The 27,848-nt window shown below is 43.9% G+C and overlaps 1 protein-coding gene across 1 annotated transcript in view; it reads right to left on the bottom strand.

Annotated features, from left to right (window-relative positions):
- The window catches only part of RPS6KA6 (ribosomal protein S6 kinase A6), a 322,514-nt gene that overhangs the window by 207,316 nt on the left and 87,350 nt on the right, over positions 1-27,848 (bottom strand). The window contains exons 2-5 of the mRNA XM_069212593.1: positions 21,643-21,702; positions 14,461-14,577; positions 10,940-11,021; positions 7,463-7,543 (exon numbers count right to left, since the gene is read on the bottom strand). Of these exons, the coding sequence (XP_069068694.1) occupies positions 7,463-7,543; positions 10,940-11,021; positions 14,461-14,577; positions 21,643-21,702 (340 nt within the window). The remainder of the gene's footprint in view (positions 1-7,462; positions 7,544-10,939; positions 11,022-14,460; positions 14,578-21,642; positions 21,703-27,848) is intronic.

Below are 27,848 nucleotides of genomic sequence, written 5' to 3' on the forward strand. Positions count from 1 at the left end.
TCATTTACTGAGACACCAAAGTGGAACAAGTGATTTACAATTTCTCATGTGGTTTTGAGAAATCTTGGGATAGTTAGCTTAAATAAGTCAGTTGTAGAGAAGAAACAAGTGTGAATACCCTGACCTTTCATGTTTTTTTCAGGGCAACTATTCATTTGTGGACACCCAGGGATCAAAAGCAAACCTAAAAGAGAAGAACCTTAATTAAATGAGAGTGTGTTTTTGTCAGTGTGTGCAGGCAAAAATCCCAGGTGAAATCTGACAAACAGCTCACCATACCTGACAGAAAGCACCTGTATCCAACTGTTCATCAGAAATTACATTCGTTAGGGCGATGTAACACCTCAAACACCCTCCCTGAAACTACACCCCTGTGCATATACTTTTACACTTTTTATTAAAAGATATCCATGCAGCCACTTTGAAGTGGTAGCAACCTACTTCATAAAAGTTGGATTTATTAAAACCATTCAAGGTGATACAGGTAAGATGACTGCTTGAGGCAGAGCACTGACTCTATTGCTTCTTGGTTGCAGCCGAGGTACCATAAACAGTGGGAAAACCTGGAGAGGCTCAAGGCATCCTGCAACAAACACCACAGAAGATCACTGATTATTCTCACATGGAGTGTGCAGAGTGAACAGTGCAGGTCGAATTTCTATTACCCACTTTAGCCTGTACTTGAATACTCTCAGTGCCAGTGGAGGAGCAGCTGTAGCAAAGCAGTTAACAAGCTTTAGTCAGTGCATGAGTCAATAAAGAATTTCGGGGACAAACCAAGGTATGCTCAGTCACCGTGGTCACCAATGGGGAACGTTGGTGAGTCTGCTGTGGAGTATGGCTAAGAGAGAGAGAACTAATGTGAAAAGAAGAGCGTCAGCTAAGTTGGGTCCTGAAAGAGGTGAGATTGCCTCAAAGAGAGCGAAGCTTGAGAGGTGCAGTAAAGGGGATAATGAGGAAGATAGGAAGACCCACAGTACAACTGGGACTGAAGGAAGGGTAAGAATGAGTAGAGAGTCAGTTTGTGTTAAGATCAAAGCAGGTGCACGCAGTTCATTTCTGGAGCAAAGCTCATATGTGTAGTGTTTGAGCTAGAGACCTATTAAACAATAAATGCCTGTCTAGGTATCAAGGATGAAGTTGGGACAAAGAGTTTAAGGGATGGAGAGGGGGGCCCACCCGTGAGGGAGTCCCTGATAAGCCCACAGAGAACATGAAAATTGTAAAAATGTAAACTCTCCACTCCATCAAGCCTGAAGCTGTACCTATCAAAATGGCTCAGAAATTAGAAACCTTTGCTGCAGGTTCCGCTGAGGCTACGTGCTTTTGGAAGGGCAAAAACTAAAACTTTTTAAAGTCCCAACATTTCAGGGTTTATGAAGCAGCTCCCTTGGGTCAGTTTTAAGGATCACAGGGCCTCAGAGAAGTTATAGGGGACAAGGCTCAATCCAGCAGGAAAAGGCATCTTGTAGCTTGCTCTGTTCCTGTAGAAACTAAGGTTGTCAGTCAACTGACCCTTTGAGCCCACGTGTTGTATCCTAGTTACAACAGGGAGCACGTCCAGTCCAGTCCAGTCCAGTCCTTCAGGGTTCCTCTCAGGTTACAGCAAGCAGGGTCCAATCCTCTTCTGATCTTCCACAGGTCCAGCAAGTGTTCTGAGGAGTGTTCTTTGGAGTACCATACTTATGGTGTGCACTAGCTAGTCAGTAGGGGTGTAAGAGGGACTCCTGGTCCCTCCTTCAAAAAATGGGGTATGAATTCTTAAAAGTAGTCCTTCCCACTTTTCCAGTGTTGCTATCTGCCTTCTACAAACAATCCCACAGTGCACTTTATTCCTCAGATCCAAAATGGCGGAACTCTTGTTCCCTTGTGCAAAGCCGTTTTTTTCACCCATAAGTGTGACCAGGGAAACACAGTTCCCTTCCCTGTGTCCACTCCAAAATGGTTTCCCTTCCACTGGGTTTAAGCCAGTCTGGCTACAGTAGCCCTGGGAAACAAAGGCTTTCCCTCTCCCTCTTCTAAGTGTAAGTTAGCATGGATACCTCTTTTGTTTGCTTGATATTGGATAATCGATGGAACTGCACAGAGGATCCAATGAAGTACTGCCACTCTGCCCCCAGTTAAAATTATCATGAAAACCAGAAGGGACCTCAAACAGTCATTTTATGTGAATGGTATGCCTCTATATGTGGTTTGTTAAAAAACACGATGGAAACGACTCACCTACAGTAAGCATCATGCTTCATCAGAGAATTATTCCCCAAAGAAACAGATGTTGCAGGGTATCCACCCACACTTTTGATCAAAACAGGATTGCTGGAGAGTTATTGATGAGTAGTACTGCTGACATCCTAAGACATTTTGCCCTATCAGGGGTCGTCTGAGATAAAATTGTGCACTGGCATGTTGTGAAATTCTGTATTTGTTGCCTTTCTATCACAAGGCTAAAAATGTAGACTCTGGGATATTCGGACCCTCGCAATAATCTGGTCTATTCTTTGGGTCAATATTTATTGATTAACTGTTACCACTGCGCAAATCTGTAAGCAACAGCCCTCACGGGTGACACTTAAGCTACATAAGTATGTAGAGATCTGTTCATATTCAAAGAATTACTCTTTTATAGTTATAAAGTGATCCGAAACCTAGGCTAGCATAGCCTGCGCTGCACAGTCAGAAAATGAAATGCATTACGTAATGCCACTATAAAATTAATGTTTGAAGTACCAGACATACCTAAACAGGTGTGGCTGACCTTTAAATGGTTTTACAAAGAAGATTATGGAACCAGTTTAGGTTTTGTATTCACTCTCCCAAGAAACATACAGAAGCACTGAAGAGGACATCATCTTGCACCAAAATGAAGGAAGCTGTGTGACAGACATTGTTAACTGGTTAAACACAAATTCCCTCGAATTTAACGGGAAAAAACGGAATTCCTCCGTTCTGCATACAAAGTTCACATGACACTCTCTTCTAACTTATGGTCACTCCCAACTGAGCAAGAGCTGCTTCTTCTGGATGCAGTCTGCAACCCTGGGGTTGATTTTTTATGCAAAACTATCATGTCAACGAAGTAGCAGAGACCTGCTTCGCACTTCTGCGCAGTCTCAGGAAGCTTTTTCCACTGCTGCCAGCTCAAGCTAAATCTCATATAGTCCACAGCTTTATTCTGACCAGGCTAGATTACTGTAACTTGCTGTTATTGGGAGCACAGAACTATTTTATCAATAGACTGTACACAGCCCAAGATTCAGCTGCCAAACAGGCATTAAACAGACCTTGTAGGTCATCTGCATCTGATGCAATGAAGGAACTACACTAGCTATCTCTGAAACAAAGGTTAGTGTTTAAGTCTATGTGTATCGTCTTCAAAGACCTTCAGGGCACGGGCCCTTAAAAAGGACCCTAAAGAGATATACTCCGGGGAGATGCCTCCGTTCAGTGTCAAAGAACCATCTATGGGTAAACCGTTTCCGTAAGACCAGACAAGGCAGTCAAACCTTTATGGTTAAAACAGCCCAGTTCGGAACAAGTTACCAGTCACTCTCAGATCACCAACTGATCTACTGCACTTTAGGAAGGCGTTGAAGACCTGGCTCCTCCATAAGTGACTATGTGGTCCATGTGTTCACTTTTAAAGGTGGTATGCTCAGATGAAAGCTCTCAGCGCCAGGATACCAGTAAGATGATAGTTTGTTCTTTATATATACTGTAAATTAAATAAAATAAAAATATAACAAATAATGATGGTCTGGATTTCCCACTGCACTAATTCAGCTTATAATAACCTATTCTTTATCTGGATGGGGCCTTTTCAGATAAATCCAATAAGAAACTGAGTGAAAGAGTAAACCTACGGGCATATCTACGGTTTTGTGGCACAGGGCAGAGCAGCAAAATAGTTTGCTGCATTGCCCTGCCTCACATCTGGAACAAAACAACGACCCCAACACCACCACCCTGCTCGACAACCTCGCCAACCTCGGCCTCAAACAACTGGTGAACACCGCCACCCACATCGCCGGACACACGCTTGACCCTATCTTCTCTGCCAGCAAACACATCTTCTTCAGGCACACCTCTGCTCTACACTGGACCGACCACAGCTGTGTCCACTTCACATTCCGACGCAAGACCCGCCACCTCCGCACTCAACCCATCCCTCGTCGACAGTGGAACAAGATCCCCGAAGAGCAACTCTTCTCCGCACTCGCCGCCAACCAACCCACCCTTACCACCGACCCCAACGACGCAGCCCTCAGCCTCACAAACTGGATCTCCAACTGCGCAGACAACCTTGCTCCCCTCAAACGCACGCATCGACAGACCAACACCAAAAAACCTCTCTGGTTCTCTGACACCCTCAAAGAATCAAAGAAAACTTGTCGCGCTCTCGAGAAGGCCTGGCGCAAGGACCACACCGCTGACAACATGACCGCCCTCAAGAACGCTACCCGCGAACACCACCACCTGATCCGCGCTGCTAAAAGGAACTTTTTCACCGACAGACCGGACAAAAACAGCCACAACAGCAGAGAACTCTTCAGCATCGTCAAGGAGTTCTCCAACCCCAATGCCAACGCTGTCACGCCCTCACAGGATTTGTGCGAATCCCTCGCCACCTTCTTCCACCGCAAGATCAGCGACCTCCACGACAGCTTCGGACACCAGACCCAACCAAACACCACCGAACCCGCACCCCGACCATCACCCTCAACAACTGGACCCACATCAACACTGAAGAAACCAAATCCACCATGAACTCTATCCACTCCGGCGCCCCTTCGGACCCCTGCCCTCACTTCATCTTTAACAAAGCCGACGACATCATCGCCCCGCACCTCCAGGCCGTCATCAACTCTTCTTTTTCTTCTTCTGCTACCTTCCCCGAATGCTGGAAACACGCCGAAGTCAACGCCCTACTAAAGAAACCTACGGCTGACCCGAGCGACCTGAAAAACTTCCGCCCCATCTCTCTCCTGCCTTTCCCAGCCAAGGTAATAGAGAAGACCGTCAACAAACAGCTGACCACCTTCCTGGAAAACAACAACCTGCTCGACCCTTCACAAACCGGATTCCGAACCAACCACAGCACGGAAACCGCCCTCATCTCAGTCACAGACGACATCAGAACCCTGATGGACAATGGTGAAACAGTCGCCCTCATTCTCCTCGACCTTTCGGCTGCCTTCGACACCGTCTGTCACCGCACCCTAATCAACCGCCTCCGCTCCACCGGTATCCAAGGCCAGGCCCTGGAATGGATCGCCTCCTTCCTCTCAAACCGTTCCCAAAGAGTTTACCTCCCTCCGTTTCGCTCAGTACCCACCGAGATCATCTGCGGCGTACCCCAAGGCTCATCACTCAGCCCGACACTCTTCAATGTCTACATGAGCCCCCTCGCCAACATCGTACGCAAGCACGACATCATCATCACCTCCTACGCCGACGACACCCAACTTATACTCTCCCTCACTAAGGACCCCGCCAGCGCCAAGACCAACCTACAAGAGGGTATGAAGGACGTCGCAGACTGGATGAGGCTCAGCCGCCTAAAGCTGAACTCTGAAAAAACGGAAGTCCTCATCCTCGGCAACACCCGGTCCGCCTGGGACGACTCCTGGTGGCCCACGGCCCTCGGCACCGCACCGGCCCCCGCAGACCACGCCCGCAACCTCGGCTTCATCTTGGACCCTCTTCTCACCATGACCAAGCAAGTCAACGCCGTGTCCTCCGCCTGCTTCCTCACCCTCCGCATCCTCCGCAAGATCTTCCGCTGGATCCCCGCCGACACTAGAAAAACCATGACCCACGCCCTCGTCACGAGCCGCCTGGACTACGGCAACACCCTCTACGCTGGAACCACAGCCAAACTCCAAAATCGCCTGCAACGCATTCAAAACGCCTCGGCCCGCCTCATCCTCGACGTACCCCGCAACAGCCACATCTCCGCACACCTGAGACACCTGCATTGGCTCCCAGTCAGCAAAAGGATCACCTTTCGACTTCTCACCCACGCACACAAAGCCCTCCACGACAAGGGACCGGAATACCTCAACCGACACCTCAGCTTCTACGTCCCCACCCGCCTCCTCCGTTCCTCTGGCCTCGCTTCCGTCCCTCGCATCCGCCGCTCCACAGGGGGTGGGAGATCTTTCTCCTTCCTGGCGGCCAGGACCTGGAACTCCCTCCCCACCAGCCTCAGGACCACCCAGGACCACTCCGCTTTCCGGAGACTCCTAAAGACCTGGCTTTTCGAGCAGCAGTAACCCCCTCTTTCCCCTAGCGCCTTGAGACCCGCACGGGTGAGTAGCGCGCTTTATAAATGTTAATGATTTGATTTGATTTCCCCCTGCGCTGGCGCCATTTCAGTAGCCTAGTGCCAACGCAGGAACCCTTCACCATAGTGCAAGGGTGCCTGCATTGCATGCAGGTTTGTGTCTGGGGAAGGAAGGGGTACCTGCCTGCACAAAAACAATCCTGCAAGGCGTTTTCCTCTTTCAATGTGTACTGCAGAAAGCAGCACACAGAGAAAGCGGAAATAACAAGAAATAATAATATTGCTCCTTGTTATGCCTCCCATGGGAGGCGTAAGTTTTTGGCACATCCCCAGGTTTACAAGATCTTGTAAATATGTTGGGGATGCGTCAGAATTCATTAGTGTTGCGTGGAAACACCCACAGCAACACCCATGAAACGCCTCCCTATCGCAGAGTAAGGCCACACAGCAATTTGCGCAGCCTTCACTCACTCCGTATTTATGAGGTCATTCAAAGCTATGCAAAGTGGATTTATGAGGCCTCATAAATACGAGTTAGTATTTTGTGTCACAAAAAGTGTAAATATAGACCTTAGCTTCTAAACGTAATATTTACTCCATGTATTCCTGTTCTAAAGAAACACCCAAGACAGATTGTCATAACCTTGTCTTTTTATACAGTCGAGAAGTTCTGAGTCGATGCATAATGTAGCTGAAGGCATGTTTTGCACGTTCAACTGTAAACATCTTTTGATGGTGTTCAATCGTGATGTGAACAGTTTGCAGGTGGTGAGACTTAATCAAAGCAGTAAAATTAAAACCAACAATTACATTCATTACAAAAAATGTATTTCGAGCAAATACAAGATTTCTAAGAGTTATTGATTTTTTTAGCATGCACATACAATGACTGGTGTCACATTTAGCCCACTGTTTAAAAAGTGTTATTACATAGTGCTCTAATTGGACCGTCATACCGATTTGAAAGATAATGATATTTAAATTGCAAATCATAACGTGTTTTCAATAAAGGTAATCGGTACTAAAGAAAGAAAAGCAAAACCAAGACATAGTGAACCACAGCGTGTTAAGAATAGCATTTTTTCTAGGAGTAGGATTAATATTGCTTTCATTGTATCAAAATGATGATTTGTGTCAACATTCCATAGAAAAACAGTTATTAACATTTTAAAAACTAACCATAGTGCAATTTGACGATAAAAGGGTGATTTACTTCTACAAGAATATCCCGTTCCATCTTTGTGCGAACTCGATCTCGAACTAAAAACAATAATTAAAAACAGTGTTAAAAAACAAAATGTAACAAAAAGGGAATTCATATTTAAAAAAAAATGAATGCTTATATTACTGTGTAAGAATACGTCATACAAGTTAGTACATCTGACGGAACAGGATTTTATTTTGAATTAATTTACATACGTATACTTATCAAGGTATCAAGGAGGAAGAGGAGCGAGTTGTTTAAAATCAAAGATGCTGCAGAAGTCAGGCTCTTACAAATCAGCCGGGATGCTCGCTAGAACCCAGCAGGGTCATGAATTCCCCTTGCATTTAAGTAACGTTCCCTCGAATGTAATGTATGCTACACACTTTCAAACCGACTGCATAACATAATTCTGCAATCCATAAGGCCAAAATCAACTCCAACCAATTTGACTCATTTTCTTAAGCATATCCGAAATCATTCTCGAGATTTTGCAGCTATTTTGTGAAGATCAGGAGAGCAGTTTCCTCAAAGACGCCAATTATGCGTCGAGTGAAGCGCTATCTCAGTGGAAGATACCACCCGCCAGATGCGAATCCGCATCTCAGTTTTATTCTTAGTATTTACACACTTAGGGCCTGATTACAACTTTGGAGGACGGTGTTAAACCGTCCCAAAAGTGGCAGATATACCACCTACCGTATTACGAGTTCCATAGGATATAATGGACTCGTAATACGGTAGGTGGTATATCCTCCACTTTTGGGACGGTTTAACACCGTCCTCCAAAGTTGTAATCAGGCCCTTAGACTCCTCCTGCTCAACGCAAGAGGAAACTGCGCAGAAACAAGGGCAGAATCTGGACAAATGGGAATGGGTCCTGTAAATCAAGATCCCATATGCTACTCTCCATTCCGGCAAGAAAAATGAGTAACTTCGCAGTGCGGGGGCAGTTTATCCCTCCAGAACCTGTGATTCTGGCTCTGTTGTTTGACACCCCTGCAATGTGCTACTCATAAACGGGGGCAGTAGGGTTTCTGAATAAAAAAATAAGGAGCTATTCACCTGGCACTCCATTATGCATGTTGGTGACCTTCTGAAAATAAAACGGTACTATTTTTGTGAACATAAATATAAGTGGTATGTTAGCGAAAACATGCACTGTAAATAGGAAATTTGTAGGATGCTCACTGAAACTGTGAGTTAAGTGAAAACATGATTCACACTGAGAATTGAAGCATCTCGCAATTCATGATGATCCTGTGCAACAACTAATATTTTGAAGGTTTAATAATAGTTTTTGGTGCTGTTTTACTAGAACAGGCCTTCTTGTATGCATCCAGGAACTGGAAAAACATCACTGTGTGCACTCCTAGTCCTGCTACTGTTTATATAGAGCTGAGGGGACTTTGGTTGGCAGTCAGGTTACCCCGTGTTCAAGCAAGGGCCCTCACTCTAGTCAGGGTAAAGGAGAATTGCCCTCAGTTAACCCCCACTCACGCCTTGGTAGCTTGGCACAAGCAGGCAGGCTTAATACAGAGACAATATGTTAAGTATTTGTACCAACACACAGTATTACAGTGAACCACTACAAAATGACAACACAGGTTTAGAAAAATAGTAAATATTTTATCTAAATAATCAAGACCAAAATCCTCAAAATACTGTTAAAAATAAAAATTTAGCACCTAGAAGCAAGAAAACAGTGATTTGAGGTAAAAACACTGCAAACAGGTAAAATGCAGCGTCGTAATGGTGTTGTTCCCTACACGAAGACGCCAATAGCGCCGTTCACGGAGTCGGTCGACTGAACAAGTAGAAAACAGGCCGGTGCATGGAGTAGGGGAGAGTGGCTTTGCTGGGTCCGATGCGGTGGCGGTTCCAGTGCCACGGGGCAGAAGGACTGCAGCGTCGCGCAACGACATCGGGCCCTCTCTACAGGGCAGTGGAGGTGAGGCGGCGTTGGATGTGAAGTCGGTGCCTTGGTTCCAGTAGATGCAACATCCGGCGGGTTTACGATGCTTTGGGGCAACCTCACGGGGTCACGATCACGTCAAAGGGCTGCAGGCGCTATGATGGCATCGGATAATCACTGACATTGGACTTACGACACTCCGGTGTCAGCGAAATCGTGCAGGATCAGCGGTTGCAGCGACGTGAGGCCCACAGGGTCGTCGGATTTCTACGAGGTCCAAGGCCTCGGGGCAGGCAGCGTCACAATTCCGGGGTAGCGGCGTCAGTTCACTGGGTCATCGGGTTCTCACTCCTTGAGTTCTACGGCCTCAGGGCAAGCAGAGTCACGGTTCCAGGCAGTGGCGTCCTTTGCGAAGTCGCACGGTGTCGTCTTGCGTTGCCAGACTGTTTGTTTCTCCAGGAATTTACTACCAGGGGTCCAGGAACTGGAATTGCACCCTCTGGCAAGCTAGACTCCACAGCAAGTAGACTCAGGTCTAGTTGGTGAATCATTTGCTGTCCCTGAGGCTTCAAAACAGGAGGTGAGGCTCTACTCCAAGCCCTTGGAGTCATTTCTCAAGCAGGAATGCAACAAAGTCCAGTCTCTGTCCCCTTGCACAGGCAGGAGCAGCCACTGCAAGATAGCCCAGCACAGTCACAGGCCAGGGTAGCACTTCTTCTCAGCTCGCCAGCTCTTCCCCAGGCAGAGGTTCCTTGAAGTAATCTGATTTTTCAGGGGCTTGAGTGTTCTTCCTAAACCCCTTCCTGCCTTTGAAGTAGGCCTACTTCAAAGTAAAGTCTCAAGTGTCTGTGAGATCTGTTTTCACCCAGGCCAGGCCACAGCCACACACCAGGAGGTTGGAGACTGCATTGTGAGAGGGCAGGCACAGCGCAGCTAGGTATGAATGGTCACCCCTCCCTTCCCTTTCAGCACAGATGGCTCATCAGGATATGCAGGCAATACCCCAGCCCTCTTTGTGTCACTATCTAGAGAGAGGTGCAAGCAGCCCAACTGTCAAACTGACCCAGACGGGGAATCCACACAACACACAGAGTCACAGAATGGTTTAAGCAAGAAAATGCCTGCTTTCTAAAAGTGGCATTTTCAAATACACAATCTAAGAACAAACATTTCTAAAAAAAATATTTTTGAATTGTGAGCTTAGAGACCCTAAAGTCCATATTTCCATCTGCTCCCAAAGGGAATATGCACTGTGATAACTTTTAAAGGCAGCCCCCATATTAACCTATGAGAGAGATTGGCCTTGGAACAGTGAAAACAGAACTTGGCAGTATTTCACTGTCAGGACATGTAAAACACATAAGTACGTTTTACCTTTAACATACTTTGCACCCTGCCCAAGGGGCTACCTGGGGCCTACCTTAGAAGTACCTTACATGTAGAAAAAGGGAAGGTTTAGGCCTGGCAAGTGGGTACTTTATTTTCAAATATGATACAGAAAAGCATGCGGCAATATAAAACCTGCTAAAATTCATACCTTTTAAAGACGCTTTTTTTAATACTTTCATTGCATAAAACTGTTCTGCGTCAGGGCCGATTATCTTGCGTACTAAAAAAACCTAAATAAAAGAGAAAGCAATATTGACGTTTTTGGAACTTTAACCAAAGAAAGTCAGAAACTGGAGTAGCGCAATTTAGACTACATCCTTTACAAGTCACAAATGCATAACCATATACTCCTATTTGACATTATATTTAAACGTATTAATGAAATGTAACCAATGCAGAAGTTAAAGATTTCTACATGTGTGCACTAATGTTCAATTGAAATATGCTTACATGTATTCATTGTTCACGTTTTGCACTTACACTCCAAATTACATTTGCAAATGTTTTCTTTTTTTAACGTCCTGCTTACACTTGTGTCTGCATAAACATGTATTCAAGTTCATGTTAAATGCTAGTTTAAGAGCTGATCTCACATTGCCTGTCCTCACTGGCAGTTGCTGAAGCATGAAGAGAAGGTCCTCACTGAAGCTTCACTCTGGCGGTCACTGCAAGTGGCCGAGTTTCGGACTGAAGGGGTCTATTTGCGGTCGTAAAGAGCCCAAACGTCAAGAATTCACCTTTTCTTCTTGAAAGGAGCTTAGGCTGAAGCCAGTCAAGGGTAAGGGACCTGGGAAGCACCTCTTAGGGAACAGCAGACACATATTCTAGCAGAGGCCAGCAGCACTTCAACATGTTCAGACAGGTCCATTTGCAGCAGGTCAGCTGAGCAGTTGCAGTGAGGCCCCAGGAGCTTATACAGGAGGTCAGGCAACTAACTATTGTAGTCACCCAGGTTATCCTGGGATGAAAGTAAGCAAGCCCAGTCTTCCTTCTCAGACAGCAAGGCAGTCCTTCTTTAATGTCCACAGGTCCAGGAGTGTTCTGATGAGTGGCTCTGGAGGTCCAATATCTATACCTCGTGCCAGCCTTTGAAGTGGGGGGATTGCCTATGCTACCCCACATTTGGTTCTGGTGAGTTCTTCCCTTCCCCTGTTAAGATTTCAAGAAGTCTGGGGTGACAAAAAGACAGGGAGGACTGGCATCAGATTCCTATGGATAAAAGGTAGAGTCCTTAGAAGTGCAAGTGGGGCTGAATGCAGCTCTTCCCAGTCATCGTGCCAAGATGGCCAGTCCTGTCCACACCTACAGGCCCCTTTGTGTCACAGTCTGAATGGAATACACAGATCGTAACAGCAGAGCCATCCACAGTAATGTGACCTAGGACACTGGCAGAAAGCACAAATGGCTAAGATATGAAAATGCCAACTTTCTAATAGTGGCATTATCAGAATTGTAACTTACTATCTGACTTTGCCATTTAAGATGATTTTAAATTACAATTCATTTGAGTGTAAATAATATAACTCAATCGGCTCCCAAAACAAAGTTATCACTTTTTAAATGTCATAAGGTAGCCCAGAGTTGGACAACAGGAGAGATCGGCCTTAGAACAGTGAAAAACTACTTTTTTTTTTTTTGTGCTAGGACATGTAAAACATAAACCCCGATGTCCTATTTTTTTTTTTTTTTAATACATTGCACCCTGCCCTATGAACCCTAAGGTTAATTATATGTATTTATAAAAGAAGGTTTAGTTAGGCCTGGCAAAAGGTTAATTTTGCCAGGACGAAATGGCAGTTCAAAACTGCACTACAGGCTGCAGTGGCAAGCCTGAGAAATTTTTTAAAAAGCTACTTTTGTGGGTGGCACAAGGAGTACAGCTGGCCAAGTAGTAGCATTTAATTTGCTGACCCTGGGTACATGCAGTACCATTTACTAGGGACTTGCAAGTGAATTAAATGTGCCAATTAGGTGCAGGCCAATTTTAATAAGTTTGAAGGAGACGGCACATGCACACATTTCTAATACTGAAAAAAACAAATACAGCAATATAGGAGAGGTAAAGGCGAAATGTTTGGAGAATATCACACCAAGGTTATCAGGTCTGATTGTCCTTCAGGATACTGAACTTCATTTAGAAAAAATGAATAAAGTATCATTGCATCTTACATAAACTGTAGCCCCCCCCCACCCAAAAGATCCTGTGGGTTACCAGATTAGAATCATCAAATATAGAAGAAACATTCTGGCAACTCTTCAGAGTCATACAGGCCTTTTTGTGAACTTTATCTAGCTTTGAAGATGAAAAGACGTTAAACAGAAAGATTCTTCACAGACACTTGGACCGCAAAAAAACAAACATTGAGTCAAGCCTGAAAATCAATGAGGAGGATTAAAATGGACAATGGTAAACATGTTTTAATTTCGTGAGTATGTGAGTTACAACAGCAGTTCTACTCAACCTCTACATGACAGAATTAGAATTAGGGCTTTCTCATTTCTTCTTGGATTACAACCTCAAGGAGGAAACTCTGGGTTTTATCCCAGAGAACAAAAATGAGTTCACCAGACACAGCTACGCAGGAAAGACACAGATGACATCAAACTTGGAGAAGGTGTAGAACAGTAAGTGGAGAAGCAGAGAGCAAGAAAAAGGACAAACATTTCTAGAGCCAAACAAATCAGTTGTGCTACATCAGACACACTAGAACCAGCCACAGCTAGTAGCCTTTTGGGGTCAGTAGAAGCAGTTAGCGCAAAGACCTATACCATAACCAAGCTGTCTGGCACCTGTGGCTTTTATGACTCCTTTGTTTACATGTCACTTCAAACTGGACCTTCTCATCACTTCATCTTTGATATTTTTTTACCTTCTTAGTTCTCTGGGTTCCCCCAAGCCATAACTTCATTTTGACCCTCTGTTTAGCAGTTTTTATCTCTTCCTTATAGGCTTCTTCCTTACCAGTGCTGCAATATCATTTCCTCTTATTTCAGCTTTTGGGCAGGGATCAAGGTATGCTTGGGAGCTAGTTACAGTCCACCTGCAGTCTGCACCACATCAGTCATTATCTAAACCATGTGACATGTACGGTGTCCACCCCAGCCCACACTGGTTTATTGGTTTACCACAACGGGTATAGCTGACACACATTGATTGGAGACACTACTCACAAATGATCTATTCTCAGCCAGAGCAGACATTTTCTACTTCCTCTAGTTACCAAAGTCCCTGACCATTAACTAAAAATACATATTTTCCACTCCCCACCCAGAATAATGCATATTTACCAAAGTACTGATGCTACTTTATAATGTCAATAACGTATACATTGAAAAGAGCATATGATACTTTTTTAAGCAAAGTCAAATAATGACATTGTCAATTAGTAGATTATGACGACATCCTACAGCAAGATTCTCCCAATACATATTTGATTATATTATTCAAGATAATAGATTTATATTCCTTCGGGTTTAAAATATTCCTCTAACAACTGTGCATAATCATTAAAAACTCCTCTTATGGAAAGCTCAACAACACATAAAACCAAAACAAAGTGGGATCACACAATTCACCATAAAAAAATTCTCTACCACAAAATTAACGAGTCACAAACTGCAGGTACCACCAAATTAAAGATCGGAGTAACGCACTTTCCCCATTTTTACCTTTCCAAACGATCCCTGACCAAGGACCTTGAGTAGCTCGAACTGTGCAGGGTCTGCCTTTTCACATCCTTCTTTCACATGGTGAGTGATAGGAATCTCTTCAATGTTTCCTTCATCCTGTGAAAAGAACTGCAGTTACAATACAGGGTCTACAGTTCCAATATTGTACCTATGGTTATTTAGCTGAAGTGTCTAGAAATAAAAACTAGGCATCACTAGGAGCCATACTTTCAAAGCAACAACCCAAGAATTCAAACATGATACTACAGAATAGAACGTGCATCTCAGAAAAATGTTCATTATTGATAATTTATTTTTATTAGCAAAATAACTTCCAAGGTCTAACATTCATCCCCTGTTGTGTAATACCCATAATTCAAGCGGTGGGGTAGATTACTATTTAAGGTTTGGACCCACTTTGCCTCAGTGTCAGTAATCTTGTAAGAAGAGATTAAATCTACCCTTGATCAAATAAAAACAGAATTTTTTTGTTGTGTTTTTGCAAATCCCGTTTTATTTGCAACGGTTATTTAGGATGACACGTTTTGTTTTGTATTGAAATCGAAGTTCTATCTGCAGCTGACACGTATTTCACCCCCTGTATAGCTCTACAACCTGGGGCTTTCTCAAGGCTACAAAAGACAAGTGTCACAGTATACGGCAAGTAATTTACGTCCATCAGTAATTGTATGGGTCCATCACCTTTATGTGAAGTGAGAAAGACTTATTTTAATACTGAGCATCGTAACGTGGTACAGTAGGCCATTATCATCTGTCACAGAGATGATGTCCAAGTGTCCAAATTTAATCTTCATCTTTCCCGATACAGTGTTTATCTAAAGTCATATCGGTCTAAAATGAGTGCTAAAACTACTAAAGAAAATCAATGATCTAGTATGCACCTCTTTGCTTAGGTGGGCAGTTCTATGTCTATAGAGTGCAGAAGGTACTGGCAAAGAGGACAGTTACAGAAAAGGCAGAATTAGACTAATCATTATTAGTATCATGCACAAGTGAGAGAGTAAATGAGGAACCGGCTATAATACCTTTTACCTTTAACCAATGAATTCTGTATTGATTTGATCAAGTGTAGATTTACTTAATCTCGTCTTACAAGATATTTTTTAGTATGGATGCTAAAATTAATTGAAAATGCAGATTTCTTTTGGATCCTGGGCCACTCTTGGTATTTGAGGACTTTAGTCACCAAAATTAAACTATTATTACAATACAATTACTACAGCCTCAAACTTAGTAGTTCCAAACTCAAAACGTCTTTTGCTTATTTCAAGAAGGTGTTGACATCAATGCTTCAGAATAACTCTTTGCTATGTAAATTGAGATATATGTGTGCACTAAGAATTAACATTCTGAGACCAAGGATACTAAGATGGTGTTCTGCTTCACAAGAGAAAGTAAATTGTCCACTTAACCTTCAATTGTCCACATAACATTTCATGATTTCTCCAAATTCAGGAGTGTATTCCCAGGGACCTAATTAGAAATGCATTGCCACTCTATGCAGACAATTTTCCTCCAATGTGTCACCAGAATTCTCAATTATAGAATCATTTTTTCAGGTTACTCAGTTTTAAGTCCAGCAGAATTATTTGAACAGAATTGTTAAAGTGGCATTACTTACAATTTTATGCATGTGCATCATGCAGAAGTGACACACCAAACCATGACATGCTGGGACTAATGTCCTGTCATCCTGCACCAGTAGCTTGCCTCATTTTACAAAGCTAGTTTGAGAAAGGCTTGTTAAAAGGTTAGCATGTTTGATGCCTGAATGGGTTAGAAGGCCAGCTGTTCTGCAAGTTTTAGAAACTATTAGCCGCCAACAAATAAAGCATTTAGTGTGATACCCAGCGACCTAATCTGCAATTTTCTGAGTATGAAGGAAGTGAGGGAGGAGGAAAGTGGAGTGGCAGTACACTACAAGCATATGCAAATACACAGCAGAGTGCGAGCGGAGGAAGTTTTTATAAGATAATACTATATTGTTTCTGAAGAAGAACCTGTCCAATTAAAAAAAGGTATCTGCAGCAAGAACCTGCATTCTAATGATGTTAATTGAAGCAGCAATATCTTACTATAGGATTCCAAAGGAGGCTTGGTTGCCTTTACAGTGTTCTTATTAACTATCAACAAGGACTATAGGTAAAAGGTATACATCTGGGAATTTGAACATCACACTATTTTATTCTATAAAGTGTGTCAAGAATCATCAGCTGTGGTCTAATTAACACCAGATCTGCAATTATTCATTCTGAACATTTGGGAGTCCTCTTGAAGGAATCAAAGCTAGCTCTACTGTTTGTAACTAAAACTAGCCACTCTAATACATGCAATCACATAATGGACACATTAGTTCAAGAACCGAACACTACAAGAAAGGAGGTTGCCACAACATCACTCTGTGTGCGAACCCTCTTGTACAGCATTCTGGGACAATCTAATATGGCAAATTCTAGTTGTATGTGGAAAAAGCTTCCCCGAGAGCCTCAGCTTCAACACTGGATGACACATCTGCCTGATCCCTTCCCTCCAAAACTTCAAATTTTAGCCCATAGTGTGTTGGCTCCAAAGATTTGTCCCTTCTCCTTTGTTCCAGTAGGCCTCAGCTATCACAGCCTAGGTGCAGTGTGACAAGCTAATCAACATATGCAGATTTCCTCCCCACCAGTTCCTTTCTCAGGAAATGGGTCAAGCACTGTCAACTGCTCTATTGTGTGGGGAGGCCTTTGTTACCTCAGCGGGGGAGTGGAGTAATACATTTGGCTCAGTACAGGCACAAAGGCCTGGAACTTGAATATGAGCTGGGCCAGGTAAATATCACAAATTTTAAAGTGCCATGAAAAGTATAGATCAGATGTTAGGCACTGTACAGCTACACCTGGGGGCATGTTTAACCCAGGATTTATACCTCACCTGACCCTGTAAGCCTAAGTGGAGCAAAATCGAACTTTACTACAGATACCCCCTATAATGTGTAATACACTGTAAGCACAGCAGAACTTCAGTAAGCACTACAGACTTACAATAGGAATTCCTACTCACACCACAAAGTCTAAATCTCTTCTGCGTCATGCTAAATATGCACAAAACGTTAGTGTCACACACAAAAAATCAGCCCATGTGCTCATGTGTATGCACAGGTGTTTATATGTAACCAGCCCAGAGCCTCTTAAACTAGCTGTGCAGCATATGCCTTATATTAAAAGGCAGACAACAGTAGTTAGTACTCTCAATCCAATTACTGTGTGTGTGGGACTCAAGTCAGTGGCATAACAAAAGCCCCTGCAGCCCCTGTGGTGCGGGGGCTGGAGGGGTCGAGCTCCAAGGGGCTCCCTCAGCAAAACTGGTAGATGGTGTAGGCCAGGGAGGAGGGGCCCTCTCAATGTACTTTACAGGGGGGCTCCCTCAAGTTTAGTTACGCCGCTGACTCAAGCTGTGAGATTCACACATATAAACTCCTAACACTAGGTAGTAAATTGCAAAAATCCAGGGGAACTTAATGGGAGGAACCTATTTGCTACAGATATTGTGGAACATTTGTTACAACCTCCACCCCATGATGCCGGACTGACATACTATAAAACATAAGTAACAATATTGCACCCCACTTTCAAAACAAAATCAATAGCATAAGAAATACCCACCTATTTCTAGCTAGACTTGCCCTCGCCAAAATACTTATAAATATAAACATACATGAGACTGCTTGACTTGATGAACCCTGAAATAATACATGTAGGCCTGGCAAATATAATTTCACCCCTGCAACAGAGGAGCTCTAACCCACCTAAAGCAAAGGATAACACCAATGCTCCAAAGAACAATGTCCCTGGATGTCTATTAGTAGGGGGTTTCCCTGACAAACAAAAAAGCAGAGAGACTTCCTCTCAAATCATAGTTTGAATCATGTGGACCGTGATTACTACTGCCTCAACGCAGGACTTCATTCAACATGCTAGGTATTGGGCATTGGTTTGATGTTTGCCCTGTGAATAATGAGTATTATGTAGTGAAGTGATGTATCTTTGTATGTATGGGCTAAGTGGTCATGCTGTAAAATGTTGTCGCATCCTGTGAGAATGTAATAATGCATTAAATGCTAGTGTCTGTGTGCTGGCTGAAGCCGAGAAGTTGGGTGCAGGTGAAGGGAAAATGGAGTCCTAAAATGACCTATCTGTTAAGAGTGTAACCTAAGGTCCTCACATGGAATAAAAAACACCTATCTTACCTGAAGACCTTGACCTCCAACTACAACACCAATCTCTTACGAGAGATACGTTAATGGAGGAACAACTCCTCTTAGAGGTCTTGCTAGTAGGGACTAGACACAGGTTAAAGAATTTTGATTCACTTTTGCACAATCGGTTAGACAAAAAAAAATTAAACCCAAAATCTAAGCCAAAAATGTAGGGTAGCTCTCAATGAAGGATCAAGTGCAATATGTGGTTCAAGCCATTATGTTTCTGAGCTAGTCGAAAACAATTCTCAATGTATTCTTGCATAAAAGTTTGGAATTAGATTAGAAGCAGGATGTAAAAAAGTGATTTCATCTCAAGCCTTCAGGTACAGGCTTAATGCTGCACAAATTTCGACCAGGTGTCCCCAGCTTGATTCTCCATTCTGAAGATAAAAATTATATATTGCTTATGCATCAGGAATCGTGCTCAGTGAAAAGAAGTAAGATGTAACAGCTAGGAGTTTGATGGCGAAGAGAAAAAGCCCTGTTTAGCGGTGTGTAAAAATGGCTGTTAAAGAGCTAGGCTTTTTATGTTTCTCTAAACTAAAGGTCTGCTTCCAAATGAACAGTTGAATGCAGAGATTTCCAAATAAATGCGATATTTGTTTTCATTATTTTTATTTGCTGGAATACATTGGTACCGGATACATTAAACATAATTTTTAAATACAAAACCACAAAAATATCAAACAACAAACATTACATTTTGTAATTAGATGAGTCAAAAACCAATTCAACCATAATCCTCAAAGCATATTCCATAAAAATGAAAAAAGGAAAATAGAGTAGGGTCATGTTCTCTATATTAATGAACCAAAATTGGTTAAGTTTCCTTACATTGTAATTAATCTTTCTTTTTAGTGCGTTGAAAAACCCATTCTTCTAAGTGAAAGATGTCCAGTATTTCCTGAACTCATTTATTGATATCTGGTGGATGAGCCTCTCATATCCCTGACACATAGGGCCTGATAATAGGGAGGCCGCCGTAATACTGGCTACCTCCCTGCTGGGCCCGTTACAACGTTCCTGTTGGGCTGACAGGCGGAAACCAAGGTTTCTGCTCATCAGCCCAGTGGGAAAGTGGCAGCAGCCGGCTTGTAATCGAAGTAGCAGCAATTCTGCCCCCGCAGGATGCACCAGCAGCCTCGCAATGCTCACTGTGTGCACAGCAGACAGTGAGTATTGCGAGGGTGCTGGGCAGGGTGACCCCAGCACTGCCCATGGACAGTGCATGGGCACCCTTGTGGTCCCCTGTACCTGTTCTCCGGCAGCCTTTTCATGGCGGTGAAATAGTCATGAAAAGGCTGGAGGAGAACCAAGCCGTAATCAGCATGGCAGTGCTGACTTCAGAGCCACCCTGGCCGATTCAGACCTCCACCACCATCCGCCCGTCAGGATTAAAGATCCCGGCGGAGCCGGCAGTAGGTTGGCAGGGCCGTCTGCCAACCTCGTAATGTGGTGTTCGGACCGCCACAACGCGACGGTCCGGCAAGTGTGGCAGTCTAATCAGGCCCATAATCTGCAGGCAAGGTCTAAAAAATACCAGATTTATGTGGTTACCCTTAATATCAGCAGTAAGTGCAACGTATTATAATCTATTTAAAAACCCAAAGAAGTACATATTCGGATAGAGACAATATCTCAATAAGAGTTCAAGTTAGGACACTGAACATACATATATGCCGATATTTCATGGTACCTAGGACGTGTATCGTGTACCAAGGTGTTCATACCATTTAAATATTTTATTGGGTGTAATATTAAAGTTGAGAAATACTGGACACTGAAGTATTAGATATGTCGACATAATTAAAATGCTGTGTATCTGCTGCAGTCTACAAAACAATCTCGACAGATCCCATTAAAAAAACAATCTTACCATATCTGACCCACTGCAAATTTTGCTCTTACAAAAGAACAATAAAGGCAGAGTATGGCTTCAAAATTTTTGGAGGCGTTTGCAAGAGTAATAAAGAGGATTTCAGAAAGGATCTGAGGACTCATCTCTGGCTTACCAAGGGGAGAAGTACAAGTTTGGAGACTTCTAAAACGATCCTGCTGGGGGATTGCAAATTCTTCAGACATTTGTTCAAATGACTAAAGAATTCCCCTACAGTGTAGCATTTAGATTTAAAATTATATTAGATTTAGATTATATGGAGTCTCTGGACACTTTAAACAAATAAGGAAATTATACGCCAACATACATCTACTAAAATCTTAATAAAATGCTGACAAGGATTAGCAAAAACAAAAGTAGGCATAAGTGTGGCTACAAGTCAAAAGAAACAATAATAAGTGTAGAGCTTTCAGAAAAGCTTCAGATCAGTTTATTCAGCCAAGTTCCCAGAGAGGCCTACGAGTATGCCTGAAAATTAGGTATGTTTTTGGATGAGTGCTTTTACTCGTATACATTTGCATTCACAATTTAAAAAAAAAAATCTTAAGTGTGCGGAAAAAGTAGGAAATAGGACTTGTCAAGAAAGATCTGTTTGCCCAAATATCAATACCTTTGATATATAACTATTCGATGGACTTTGCCCAACTAGAATACAGATTTTAAAGTAGTTGCTGGGAATGTAATTTAAAAGGATGGCATTTTAGTTAAAACCTTATGATCTCTAATAACAAAAAGAAAAAAATACAAATTATTTTAATTTTTATGTTTTCCTTTTTCGTGTACATTTTATAAATGCAATCATGCACTCTGGAGCAGGATGTTGAGTAGCACACCTGAGCAAGAGAATAGCAAAGCAAAAAGTATGGAGACACTGCATTCAATGTCACTACTTCCAATAATGCATGGAGAACTCCATCCGACAGATGTTAATAGCTTCTATGTGTAATAACTACTTATTTCTTATCAAATTGACAGTTGTTTACTTGCACAGTATGGGAAAATTACCGTTTAATAAAACACTAACCTGGTAGGTATATGAATCACCTTCTTCCATCGGCTCGTCAACCATCGGAAGGCCATTCAACTGAAAAAAACATCAACAAGTTAAAACGTAAGACTAGTAAATTTGTCAAAAGAAAAACTGCTCAATTTAGAAAATAAACAAGGTATCATAAATCGACTGAAAATTTAATTTCAAAATGAGCGTAGCATTCTAGAATACTTCAAAGTAAAAAATAATTACTGTAATTTCTCCACTTGTTTAATAATCTTTCATCTTATTTTTTCTTTCAGTCACCTTCACAGCACGAACATGGGAAACAGACCTTCATACCTTTCTACACTATCTAGGACTTGACAAAAGGAGCGGAAAAGAACAAAAAATGACAAAGCCAATCGTTGCAAAGCTGCCATGTTTCAGTTAGATTATGCAAGACATTTCCTTTTTTGAGATGTGCTTGCGTGTGATATTTTTACTGATACTTGTCACTTCCTTTTACACTGAACGTAATGTTCTTGAACACCCCAAGCCTATGACTTTCAGTACAGGGCACCAACCAGTCCCACGTCCCCCTAAACGTATCAAAGGATAAACTCTTCAGGTCCTTACTGTGTCTTCTCTAGCAAACAGTCAGTCATACAAAAATTAAGAAGCTTAACTGCAAGGTCCCTTACGTTATCCCACTTTACTTAATAAAGGAAGGCTTCCTATTTCCCTGTACATCCCCTGAAACCAACCCACCTGCTAAAAGAAGGTGCATTACAATAGGCATGTAAGCTTCAATGTGACCAGGCTGTCAATGTGTTAGTGGACACAGACACTGCATGCATAAATAGGCCCATTCTGTAACCAGATTAAGATGTTCAAAGCTGGCCAAGCAAATCATAATGCTCCCCTTGAATGCTGCAGTTATAATCGCAGGCCCAAATAAAGCACTGGCAATACAAATAGATTGCAGCTATGAGAGTTACTGGCTTTGGCAATGTTTTGTAGCCATGCTGTAGAGCAGCCCGGGTACTTTGCAGTGTGGCTAACACTCACTTAAGAAAGCGCTATCATGCAGCTAGGGCTAATTCTTTAAAAGCATGAACAAAAAGATAAAAATAAAAAAAACAATTACGCCCTTGTCCAGGTGTCAGTATAAACAAATTTCGAATCACATAACATATGTTATCACAATAAAAGCAAATAATATCGGTCGTCACAGACATCCATTTCAAAGGGGAAAAAGGGCTTCTTTTGTGGCACAGTAAAATGGCTACAAATGGCAAGAGGTTCAATAAGGACGACGTAGAAGAAGAAAAATATAAGTAGTACCTCAATCACAGTGCAATTAGTGGAAGGACGGCAATCAAGCTGAAGCAATCAGTACCTGGCCCAAGCTCCAGCCAAAAGAAGAGGAGTGAAGCTAACAAATGCTGGCCATTTAGAAGGCAGAAAATAACAGTGACAATAAAGCCAACGAATGATATGCAATGGGCAGGCTGCAAGCCTTTTATTGTATACAATATATCTTGCATGTGGGAGACCTAGAAACTGAGCATTCAGTACCTGCCAGCTCCCTGTTCCACAGACAACCTTTGTTCTGATACACCACAACCAACCACATTTCAGTCCAAAGTGCCAATCGTCTGATAGCAGCAGAATTGTCTCTTTCACTGGAAACTGCACTTACTTTAAATTTGTGCCAGACCCTCCCTTTCTTCCTTCCTTCCTTGTTCATTAGAACAGTAGAAAAAATAAACCACTCCCTCTTGTTAAAGGCGGTTGCCTGCAGCTTGGGCCTGTAATTTGAGAAGAAGGAATAATATTTTTTTTTTAAAAAGCATTCAACGGGGGTGTGGTCCGGCCGCGGAGAGGAACGGCCACCTGAATCCAGAGCTCTGCGTGCCGGATTGTGTCGGGGGAGGACGGAGGGGCCACTGACCGCCAGGTGTGTTTCTCTCACCTCCCACTACCCTCCCTGAATGGACAGCCAGAGTCCCCGGAACCGCTTGTCACTTGCGGAGGGCGGGGGTGCTGACGGAGTATTGTGGCTCTCTACCACACGGTGAGCTGCGGCCTCGATTTTGCACTAATCAGGAAGGACAGCGGCATATGAGGGCCTGCTGGGCGGATCGTGCCCGGCTGTGAAGCTGGCAGGCTGGGCCCGCCCATACCCCCTGAGCTCCTAGTGTGGTCCGCAGGAGACAGTGGCACGAGGCTCATATGGTGAGGACTGGCTGCTTTCTCCCTCTCTCCTTCTTGGCAAGATCGAGTCACTTGCTTGCAGGCGGCCGCAATGAACGTCCAACCGGATGATGGATTCACCTGCAGGGGGTACCTAACACGCTACTGGAGGCGCGTTCCTACAGTGCACAACTGTTACCGCGCAGCCCCCGCATATCCTATATACCCTAACCGGTCACCCCATTGGCCGCTGGGACAGGAAGAAGAGCCTTTCTCGGGAAGCTGATGACAAAGCTTCCGTGGTGGTAACGAAGGACTGGGTCAGGACACGTTGACTCTCTGGTCCTCCCCACAGCAGCTCTGGGTCCACGACCCCTTCTCCATAGTGGGGAATTCTTCTGGATGAGAGGCCTGGCACCTATATGAGGAGAGTCCTGCCCGCCTGCACGAATGGATGGCAACCACTGCAGAACCATCTGGCCCCAGTAAGATACGTCAGCATGTGACAATGTCACATCTTATGATTGGGCTCGACAAGGTCATCCTTAGGCGAGAGATTTAGGGACGCCAACCGGCCAACCTCAGGGATGTGGAATTCCTATCGCCCGACGCCCAGGACATCTTGTTTGGGGTAAAGGGCAACAAGTTTTTATGTTTACTTTGTCCTTGGGCCAAGTAGGCCCAACCCTCTGCAGCACAAACCCTTTGGCTGCCTGTTTACAGAGAGTGGAACTCTCTGCAGTTGAGGTAATGTGTTTCCAAAAGATAATGCTGTTCGAACTTGTATTTATGGTTCATTATTTGAAAGCCTTCATTATCAGGGTGAGTGCTGTAAATAAATGTTTTAAGGCCACACTTCACTACTGACGTGGTTCCAGTACAAAAAAAACAAAACGTCTATACACATGTTTGAAAAGTTTAGGCTATGAGGCTAAGTATAATGCTCCCAGAATGCTCTCTGATTAGATGCAAATGAAGTGTCATTTAGTAAAATGTTTTGATGCATGCAAGTATTTCCCAAAAATATTTCTAATGGAAAATCAGTGTAACCATTTTCTACACGATTATGGGAAGCATGAAAATAAACAAACACTGACAAAGCCAACTGATCTGAAATATTTTTGTAAGTCTTTTAGTTTAATCAATGCGTGTCTTGTTTTGACACGGCTTTTGTAACACTTTATTGTTGTGGGAGCTACCAGGCCCTCAAACACTGGCAAAACCCCCCCCCCAAAACGTTTTTGAACTCTAAAAGCACACGTTGCCACCAGTGGCATAACAAAGGCCCCGCAGCCGCCCTCCAGGGGCCCCTTCAGCACAGCACCTGCTCTGAGTGAGTCTGGAGAGGGGGCTCCTCCATGTTCTTTGCAAAGGGGTACCCTCCAGTTTTGTTACGTCACTGATTGCCACTGTAGTTCCTGACACTGAACAAAACTACTTTGTGTGCCAATATGCTCCTTGTGGAAGAGCAGAATGCGATCACTCACAGTAAAGCCAGCTGAAAGAGAGAGAAATAGAAGTTTAATAAAAACAAAATGTCTTTGTTAACACCAGACTTAATTAGGGACCAAGACCCACGTGTAGGTAGCTTTTTGTATGTCGCAAACAGCGACTTTCGCGACGCACAAAAAGCGCATTGCGATGCACAAACCCAATTTTGCGATTCAGTAACCTGGTTACCGAATCGCAAAATGGGTTTGCGACTCGCAATTAGGATGGGGTGTTCCCTTCCTAATTGCGACTCGCAGTGCAATGTAGGATTGTTTTGCGAATGCGGGCAATCCAATCGCAGTTTGCACCCATTTCAAATGGGTGCTAACACTTTCGCAAAAGGGAAGGGGTCCCCAGGGGACCCCTTCCCCATTGTGAATGTCACTGTAAAAAAAAATTCAGAGCAGGCCGTGGTCTTGCGGACCACAGCCTGCTTTGAAAAAATTAAACAAAAACGTTTCATTTTTTGTTTTTGTAATGCATCTCGTTTTCCTTTCAGGAAAACGGGCTGCATTACAAAAAAAAACTGCTTTATTGAAAAGCAGCCACAGGCATGGTGGTCTGCTGTCTCCAGCAGGCCACCATCCCTGTGAGGGCCACCATTCGCAAGTGGGTCGCAAATTGCGACCCACCTCATGATTATTCATGAGGTGGGCATTTGCGAAGCCCTTGCGAATCACAGACGGTGTCAGGGACACCATCCTACATTCGGATTTGTGGGTCGCAAATCTGAACCTACCTAAATGTGGCCCCAAATTCCTAAAGAAAGTCACAAAAGTGCACCCATGGTATATGTCGTACCCCTATAAAATATTTGTGAACTGTATTTTAGCATGGGTAAATACGCATGTGTAGATTTGCTCATGTGAAAATCTATTGAGCATTTGCAAGTTCATTTTCCCTCCAGCCACTTTCTTCTCAACCCTGGAAGAAGTTCTAATTCTGCCTTTGTCAGGAGTAAATGTCCAACCTTTCTTATTATGGGGAAATATTAGAGAGAAGCTGGTGAAAATCTTTAAAACATGAAGGTTAGTAGGTTTGCAGACTCAAAGGCATTCCAGCCCTGGAACTATTGCTTACTGCTTCCTCCAGCCCCATTATGCAGATCTGCAGAAAGGTGGCAAAATAAGGAAATTGCTACAGTAGGGATTGAAACTGCAAGTATTCAAGCCCTACTGTGGTAGTAGCCCTGGCATAATCAGAAAGGCTATTATCAGAGCTCTTACATAATGAGATTGCTGCCATAATTTGGCGCCACACTACATGGCACCAAAGGGACAAGTAGATCTTTTTACAGGACAAGTAGATTTGAGAAGCAACCTGTCCCCTGGACAAGTAGATATTTTAATAAATTCCACAGCCCTGCAACCTGTTTGATGGCACCAGAGTGGGACACAGTCTCACACACCACCTATACCCCACGAACAGGACAGGCCGTCTAAGCTGATTGTTGCCGGAAATACACACACACACCCTGCCCCCCCGGCAGAGGGGTCCTGGCACCAGATCTTTAGCATAGAAGGAACGCCCTCAGATCCCACGCTGTCGCATCATCTCCTCGTCGGCACAGTGATGCCCCGGAGTTCCGCAGAACCCTTCTTTCCAGGCGGTGATGCCCACCGGCAAATGAACAGGTAAACACTCCCACCATCTGCTGTTTTCAGAAGCTACTGTGCTACCTAAGCCTATGGCGTCGCCGAGGATCCCCCCAGCTCTGTGGCTCTTCCGGCCGACCCTCGCTTGGTCGATGCCACGGAGCGCATACTCTAGGAACTCCCTGCTGTGGGACGCGCTTGGAAGCAATGGACTAGAAGATTTCAGACCAATACGCCGCATCCACCTCCATACGGGCCGTCATAGCTTGTTTCCAAGTTAAGGTCACAGACTTGGACCAGCGCCCCACGACCATGGAAGGCCAACTTGCAACACTGCCAGAGTGAGACTCAGAGCTGCAGTTGCTCTGTGCAAAGATTACAGACTTGGAGGATAGGAGTCGGAGGGACTATTTCCATTTTTTTGGAATACCAGAGCATAAAGAGGGCTCAGATGTCAGGACTTTCCTCAAGGACTTCCTACCCAAGCTCACAGGCCTAGTCTTTTCCCTGCCGTTAGATTTCCAAAGGGCCCAGAGAATCGGTCCCCCGCATAAAGCTAACACAGGAAAGCCACGTCCTATCATTGCATGCTTTCTACGCCACAAGCAGGCCCGCCAAATCATATCTGCTGCCAGAACTCAGAGCCCGTATTCTCTGGAGGGTCATGAGATACTGGTGGCCGCAGATTTCTCAAGCGAAACTAACGAAAAACGGAAAGCACTTCTGGCCCTCCGACCACAACTCAAGAAAAAGAACATCAACTTTGGCCTCTTTGAGCCTGCTTGTATGTGAATCACACAGGATGGTAGATCCAGAGACTTCCTCGAACTAGCTGACCTCTGTTCCTTTCTGGAAGGACTTGCCACCCAACCCATGGACCATTCACCCGCTCACCTGATGCCATGCTCTCCTGAGCTTGGAGACCCTCCCTCCAGCTCCGATCCTAACAAACAAGTTGCTTATGCTGCAATGCAG

This window comes from Pleurodeles waltl, chromosome 2_1, assembly GCF_031143425.1.
Source record: "Pleurodeles waltl isolate 20211129_DDA chromosome 2_1, aPleWal1.hap1.20221129, whole genome shotgun sequence".
Classification (NCBI taxonomy): Eukaryota; Metazoa; Chordata; class Amphibia; order Caudata; family Salamandridae; genus Pleurodeles; species Pleurodeles waltl.